We start from the raw sequence: 8,000 nt of genomic DNA, 5'->3' as shown, positions 1-8,000 counted from the left end.
TCTTTGTGTCTCTTTGCTTTTCTGTGACCAATCCATGTGTCGCCTAGAAACATTACTTAAAGGGCGAGACTGGCAATACTCTTTCTTTTTTATTGTTATTGAATGAAAAAAACTTTTAAACGCATCCATGAGCCACATTGGTGCACTGGGTGACATGTTCCTTTGTTACCATGAACATCAGCACTGTTGCTTATTTTGAGTTGATCCCACATGCACTGTCCTACTCCAGTAAATACTCACTATTGCGCCAAACCCGCAGCTGAAATAGTCCCTAAAAAAACATTATTAACTCTGTTTTGTGTAATGTTTGCCCAAAACTACAGTGCCCAGATGTTTGGAGAAATTGATGAACCTTTTGATCTTTTCAAGGTTTAAAGTATAGAATATCACCAGCCCTGTCCTTTAAATTAAGATACTTTACCAGATACACAACGTAGGTCAGTCCAAAGTTCCTTAACTTCAGCTGTCCACTCCGTTTGAGTACATGATCCTCACCACCATCATCGCCAACTGCATCGTCTTGGCTCTGGAGCAGCATCTTCCTGGAGAGGACAAAACACCCATGTCAAAGAGACTGGTGAGATGTTCACACACGGAAACACATGCACATGCAACCACACCCACAGGCCCTCAGAAAACCCAGACATGACATCTGCATGCACGCTGCTTCCACTTCATTTCAGTTTAAGCTAATTATCACTCTGATCATGTGTTGCTTTGCACTCGCAGGAGAAGACAGAGCCCTACTTCATCGGGATGTTCTGTTTTGAAGCCGGCATAAAGATCATCGCCCTGGGCTTTGTATTCCATAAAGGCTCCTACCTCAGGAACGGATGGAACGTCATGGACTTCATTGTGGTCCTCAGTGGGTGAGTCAAACAGAGTGTATGTGTGTGTGTTTGGATGTCGATCTGTGAAACAGGATTAGTGTTGAAAGGGATGGTGATTCTGTGAGATTTACTGTATTCAAAACACCCAGTGTTCTTGTGCTTTTGTTTAAGGCTCTGGGTTATTTCGAGCTGGTTTTGTTGCTCAAGTTTGGTGTTTGGTTTGTGTCTTTGTTGCTTGCTGGTATTTGGTACTAATTTAAAGGGTACACCCAAGGAGTTTTGGTGAACTTTCACCCTGAAATAGTAGAAGTTTGGTGGTGGTGAATCTGATTAGTGTCATTTTAATGTAGATCTTTCTTTCTTTCTTTCTTTCTTTCTTTCTTTCTTTCTTTCTTTCTTTCTTTCTTTCTTTCTTTCTTTTTGGTGTTTGTCTGTGTTTATTTGACCTCACCTTGACTACAAATTTATATTCGTCGTCCGTTTTGTCTTCTAGACAATATATCTGTCAGATGATAACACCAGTCACGTTATACACACAAGCATTTGTCATCAGCTGCCTTTTCTAGCAGTTAATTCAGATTATTTTCTCACCTTTTGAAAACACACCATAGCTCATCTCCATGTATCCAGTCATAGCATCGCTGCACCCTAAACTATTGTCTTTGCTTGACTGCGTCATGTGTTTGCTATCTGCGCTTCATTTCCTGCTTAGGGAAGGATCACACGAAGGTCAGTGTGTGATATCAGATTACATATTCATAAAGATACATGTGTACATCTGTGTACACTGAGCCCGCAGCACAGGGCTGTATAGCAACAGTGGCAAAGCTGTCAGGGCTGTAGGTCCCCTGTCACCTCCTCGCCCCAGAAAGACTTTTGGTCTAGTCAATCATGAACTGAACTGCGGTAAAACTGAAGAGAAAATCATGTTTTTGGATATCAGTTCTATGCTCTGGATGAGCAGGTTTCAAAATAAATGGGCTGTCATGTTTGGCTGCCTCACCAGTGTTGAACACATCCATCCATCTGAATTTGACTCTGACTTGTCTTTTCCTTTATTTATTTAATTTAATAAAGTTACTGAAACATGTGAAATTAGTCCAACTAAACTCATGGTGTAAGATTTCAGACACCAGTGCTTACTGTCATTGTGTGTCAGAGAAAGTTGGAGACACTATCAAAGTACTGTACTGACACTGTATCAAAGGTCAGACATTACATTACAGTAAATCCTGTTGGCACGAGATTTTTTGCTCCATTGTAGGTTGTAAAAGGTCTTCCACATAAATCTTTTGTTCACATAGAGGTGGAAGGTTAGTTCAATTGGTCACATGTAGGCAGGGATTTTGGAAACAACCTGTTGTTACCTGAGCACCATGTTGGATGAATGTGAAGCTGCTGTTAACCTGAAGTCGTACCACGAGCACTTGTGGACTGTTATGAAGTGGTTACAATTTGCAAACCATCGCCTCGCTCTGCATGCTTAGAGTACATCAATTACACGGCAGTTAAAGGCGTTTAAGAGTTAATCTGTACTGCGGGGCAAAGCTGCTGCATTAAAGGGCATTTTACAGCAGGCATCTCCTCAGCAGAGGAAGGTGCCTCACTGTCAGAGCAGAGAGGAGAAATGTTTATGCTTTCAAAGGAGGAGTTCAATGAGGCAGCACATTAACCTCAACCTCGCACACACAAACGCGCACACACAAATTAAATAATCAATTCACCGCGCAGAAGTACAAAGGGTGGCAGACAGGGTTCTTAGAGAATTCTACATGATTCTGGCTGTTCAATTATTGATGAGCCGAGCTCAGGACTTCTTAACAATACCCCACTCGCTGCTGGAGAGAGGAGCGATGCCAGGTTGGAGGAGAAAGGAGGGGAGAAGAGTGTGAGAGAGGGATTGTTGTGGAAGGTGTTGGAGAAAAGGTATGGTCAGAGAGCTTCCTGCCCTCCAGCCTGTTGATCAGTTGATGTGTGACAGCGGCAGAGGACACGTTAACGATATGACCAAAATTAGAAGCTTAATTAAAACACGGTGAGACAGACACGTGCTAATGGATTGTTCTCATCTCACCTGGTTGGATGGGGACAGAGAGAAAGAGACCAAGGCCTGTCAAGGCTGATGGATGCTGTTATCAGACTTTACCTTTCTGTGAGCGCTGTGTATACAGCCAGGCAGCATGTATTGATGTATTGGCTTCTGCCGGTACAGCGGTCTGTCTGTGCCAAGGCTGAAATCTCCCAAAATAATGCAATCTAAATACATTTGCATATTTTCCAAAACAGATTTCAAGTGACAGATACACAAATTCAAGATTACATCTCTAATTTTCTGCTATGTTATTTGGCGGTAAAGTGAAGGCATCTCTCTGTACGGCCAAAAAACTCAAAACAACAATTACTAAATTTCCCCCGGTGTGGGATCAGTAAAGTCTTATCTTATCTTACATTTGTTCTTCCTTTTTGGTTGAACTTCAAACTGTGATGTGGGGAGGAGACGTGCTCAATCTGGATGAGATAGCCTTTTAGGTCTCATTTTATTAATATTCAGCATGATGAAGTGAGCTGCAGATAGATCCCTCTCTAAATTATCATTCTGGCCACAGCAAAGATAAATTAATGAAAATGTTCCTGCTCTCTCGCTCCCTCTCTTTCTCTGAAACACACACAGACCATCTTACCACCTCTAGGCCGTCACTCGAGGTTTGCAACCCTATGAGAGAGTGAATGAACGTTATAAAAACTGCTGATGATATTAAATGAGTCATCAGTGCCGTCTATCAGGTAGTAATTAGAAGGCCTCTGCAGTCAGGAGGAGTTGCTTACAAATATGCAACAGACGCAGACCTGTGTATGCAAACATCATCATAAGCATAAGCACAGTATAAGCATTATTAACATAAACAAGCAATGCATTTATTTTTTAAATTACAATTCTTCTATGTTCATATACAGATGTGTGTCATATGAAGTGCTTTATAACAAGTGCTGTAAAAATAGACACTTTTGCATATAAGATTATCAAAGGGGTGCATAGGTTTGAGTGAGAAAACCCGAGAACTGAATTAAAATGACAGCAAGAGGATTAAATAAAAAGCTGCTGGAAAATAAGTTAAGGCAAGTTATGTCAGTTTGGGGCATTTTTATACCTCTTTTACAGGTGAGAGGAGAGAGCTGACAGGAAATGAGGGGAGGGGGATGTGGAATGAAACAATGGTGGTGGTTCACGGTCATGTTAACGCCTCTCGGCTACAAGTCAGTTTTATTCATATAGTACTAAAGCTATCAGCATGTACAAGTCTACTTTATAGTAATCCTGATACTAATACTACCTCTATTACTAAAAGTTATTTGTATCATAGCTTTCATACAAGAAATGCAGTTCAAAGTGCTTATAACACACTTTAAACTTTAAACTTTAGATAGTGGCGACTGTTTCCATTAGTTACATAAACAGATTTTGGAGTCAAAATTAATAAAATGCTTAAAATTGCCATCAACAGTGACTCGCCAGTTTATTAATTACACCTGTATACTCTAATCCAACTCAGCACAGTTGCCCTGCAGTAAATCTTATCATCTGTGAAGCTTATAATGTTTGGTTTTGTTGACATCAGAGAAGTGTGGACTGCACTGAGCCGACTCTGACTGAAGGTTTATGTCACGCTTTGAGTCATACAGGCAGGAACGCTATTTTAGCTGCATTGTAGAAAATTTTGCCTATGGAGGCAGAACACGACTGTTAGCTGAGACTGCATAGGAACCTTTCCACAGTGCATGCCCCTGACTCACTCCACATTATGCGTGAACATGTGTAATTATGGAACCATTTGCCAACAGTGTCGACGCTGGAGGCCATGATTACCTCAGCAAGCTGCCTCCGTGTTTCAAGATGGCCTGTATAACATAGCGAGAGTGAGTGGGAGGGAGGTATGAAAAACCAGATGGCACATGCTGTTTCCTTAAAGGCTGTTATCGTGTAACTGAGGACTGTTGTGATTGAAATACGAATGGAGGGGCTGCAGGTTTTCTCAGGCCGTCAAACACGCTGCAGCCACCAGTTACACCAACTAAAGTTGTGAAGGAAAGTCCGCAGGAGGTGATAACATGGAAAACACGACAGGAGACAAACATAGTTAAGAACAGAGAAGAGATAAAGCTGGAGGAAAAACGACGGACGCCTCTATATGCGTAATCGTACGTAATAATTGGCGCCTTGGCAGTCTCATTCGCTGGCAAGCCCTCCATTAGACTGGCAACAGTTGGCAGCGGGTGACGCCCACCAAGGGATTGTGTCACCACTATGTGCCAGACACTTCGCGGGGGATATAGAGAGAGTGGAGGAGAGACGGAGTTAGTTCAGGGGGAGTTAATGAGAGTAAAGAGAGGAGAGTGGAGAAAAAGAGCAACGCAAAGAGAACACGTGTAAGAAGCAGCAAGAAACATGGAGACAAGGGGAAAAAGAGGGTCTCTAAGGTCTCCTTCAGACAAGTGTATAACAGGAAGAACAGACGACACAAGGCTTTGATCTTTCAGATTTATCACGATTCTGCGTCGAGAGATTTGTTTGTCATGACGTCAGCGAAGTAAAGACAGTTTTTTTAGGTCGATACCGAGTCTTAACACGTGTCAACTTATACCTATTACATGCAAGGTTTGAAAAGGTTTCAAGGCCTAGTCGTCTTCTCTTTTTGCATTTATTGCAAAAATGTAGCTGTTTGTTTAATTACTTCCAAAAATCCTATTGAAATTTGATATTTTTAAGGCATTTTATGACATTTATGATTGTCTTCACTGGACATTGTATAGTTTTTAAAGAGTAAATCGGACGATCCACTCAGTAAAACTGTGAAAATCTGTTTAGTTCTCAGAGGATCTTCCTTATGTTACTGCTTTTCAAATTTTAAGAGTGGCTGTTTCATTTTTTTGAAGCTGTCTATATTTGATTGTGGTGCACGCCTTGTGATGTGACGGGAATAAGAAGGAGTAGGTGGAGTTGTCTCGACCTTAGTGTTAATTAACAGGGAGGCAGTGTCCTCTTTGCTGTGGGAACAGATAGATGCTGCAGCCATCTGTCTTTATTCCTCACTGACTGTCAAAATTGGACTATTTCTACTCTGTTACCACTGCTAGCCTGACGGGACAGCTACCATGAGAGCATCACATCGATCATGCCGCCTTAGTATGAGGCGGCGAGACAAATGCAAGACTTCCATCACCGATATCTATTTACATTTTCACGTTTCTCCTAATCCTCTCCTCAGCGCCATCCCTGTTCATCATATTTCTTTCTTCCTTTTCCTTTTATTTCCTTTTGTTTTTTTATTTCCTTTCCTTATCTTTCCTCCAGCTACGTTCTGTGAGTGTTGCTAAAGATAAGATGCACCATTATCATGATATTATTATCTCAGAGAAGTTGTCAGTGTGTGAACATACTGTTGCTGTACATGACTCACTGAAAGCTGAAACCACAATCTGTCTGATGTCAGTGTGAGTGTGCGTGTGTGTTTGTGTGTGCATGTGTTTTATTTTATTTTTTATTGTATTAATTTGTTGAACAGGGGTGGTGTACATTAATAAACATTGCTGTAAATGTGCCAGAGTTAGCCAAGAGGCTGTTTTTCAGAGGCCACAAAGTCATCCTAAAACCAGAATGTAAGATTGAAATCACAAAGTTACTGAGATCATTCATAAGCATGCAGAACATTAATAAAAAGAAAATATTAATATTTGTGCATTCACATGTATGAACCAAATGTGCGACTACCGCCCGCCTTTTAGCCAACAGCACCTTCTGTCTGTTTGGCAGTCATACACCTGGTAGGACTGTCACACACACTTTCAAGCATGCACATACAGATACACAGACAGACCTGTCCCCTCCAATCTTATTTCCCATCTGTCGTCTGATCGATTGATGAGTTCAGACACAGCCGGGGTGGATATGTCCCCCTGAGCTGTTACCGTGGTGACTGAGGACCCCGCTCCAGGTTAGGCTGTCACTGGCTCCAGTCCTGCTGCTTCTCTGGTCAATGTCTCCACAATTAGACCAGACCAGGATAGATTTTCTTATAGCGTTATGGGGAATGTGCTTATACACCTGCTTTTCAAGCGCGTGCGTGTGAGACAGAAAACACTTTTCTTTCACTTTTCAACAAGCCTTTGTTTCGCAAATCAAACCAAATGAAACATGAATATGGGAGTGTGCAGCTAGTGACATCCTCAGAGTAAAAGAGGTGTTTTAGCTGTGATCTTCAATTAAGTCAGTGAATAATGATGATGGTGTCAAGGAAATTGACAGTCTAACAAGCTCACTCTCTGTCCCTGTATGCCCTCCTTCTCCTCCTTTCTCTCCCCATCTTTCTAAAGAGGCTGCGTGGGCCTTGAAACAAAGACAGTGTCGAGGGCGTTTAAGCAGTCTAGTCTGGTATCTGATCAGAGAAGATGAGGTGCCACTCTGAGATGAAAGGAGTCCTGATGTTAGCTGGAACTCATGTCAAATTAAAGTCCAAGTTGCCGAAACTGAAAGAGGGTTGAGCTGACGTTCGCCAGAACATTTCTCAATTATGAACTTTTCTCTCTGCCAATTGAATTTGAGTCAGACAACCCTTTTGATTTATACATGCAGCCTATCAGTCTGACATTTGATCCTGGTAAAAGGGTTTAAAAAAAACACAGGGAACACTGTGTTCTCCCAACGTAAACTGCTGCTGAGTCTCGTCAGAAGGAGTCCAGAATGAAATTACATGTTTCAGAGACAGACAGAGATGGAGGCGCAGCAGGTGTCAGCGCAGAGCAGGCTACAGTCTACACACTGAGGCCGAGTTGTAAAGACCTTGTTGACTTCACAGTAAAACAGGCCGACATACAAGGGATTCATTATGACTATAATATAAAGCTGCTGCGGTAACTCTGTTAGCCCAAAGTTGCTAATGGGAAAAATGATGTGCTGTAAGATAAGCAAAATTTTTATTGATTGAAATTTGGTTGTTGCAGCAGCACAATGACAGAAATAAGCGCAGGCAAATATAAAAAGTATGAGAAAATATAATAGAGGTATGTAAAATTAAAATAAGAAAAATAAATGTCAGAATCAACCGTCAGTGTTGCTGGCAAGAGCAAACGTGTGCTCATAGCCAGAGTTTCTCTGCAAATGCAGTTTTTTACACA

At 41.6% G+C, this 8,000-nt stretch overlaps 1 protein-coding gene across 9 annotated transcripts in view; it reads left to right on the top strand.

Annotated features, from left to right (window-relative positions):
* The first annotated feature begins 476 nt into the window (after nucleotides 1–476).
* The window catches only part of LOC139330224 (voltage-dependent R-type calcium channel subunit alpha-1E), a 53,811-nt gene continuing 46,287 nt past the window's right edge, over nucleotides 477–8,000 (top strand). For all 9 annotated transcript variants that reach the window (XM_070961008.1, XM_070961010.1, XM_070961006.1 and 6 more), the window contains exons 1-2: nucleotides 477–577; nucleotides 730–869. In XM_070961008.1, the coding sequence (XP_070817109.1) occupies nucleotides 485–577; nucleotides 730–869 (233 nt within the window). In that variant the 5' untranslated portion in view covers nucleotides 477–484. The remainder of the gene's footprint in view (nucleotides 578–729; nucleotides 870–8,000) is intronic.

Source organism: Chaetodon trifascialis, chromosome 4 (assembly GCF_039877785.1).
Source record: "Chaetodon trifascialis isolate fChaTrf1 chromosome 4, fChaTrf1.hap1, whole genome shotgun sequence".
NCBI classification, from domain to species: Eukaryota; Metazoa; Chordata; class Actinopteri; order Chaetodontiformes; family Chaetodontidae; genus Chaetodon; species Chaetodon trifascialis.
This window is presented reverse-complemented; position numbering and strand designations above follow the sequence as displayed.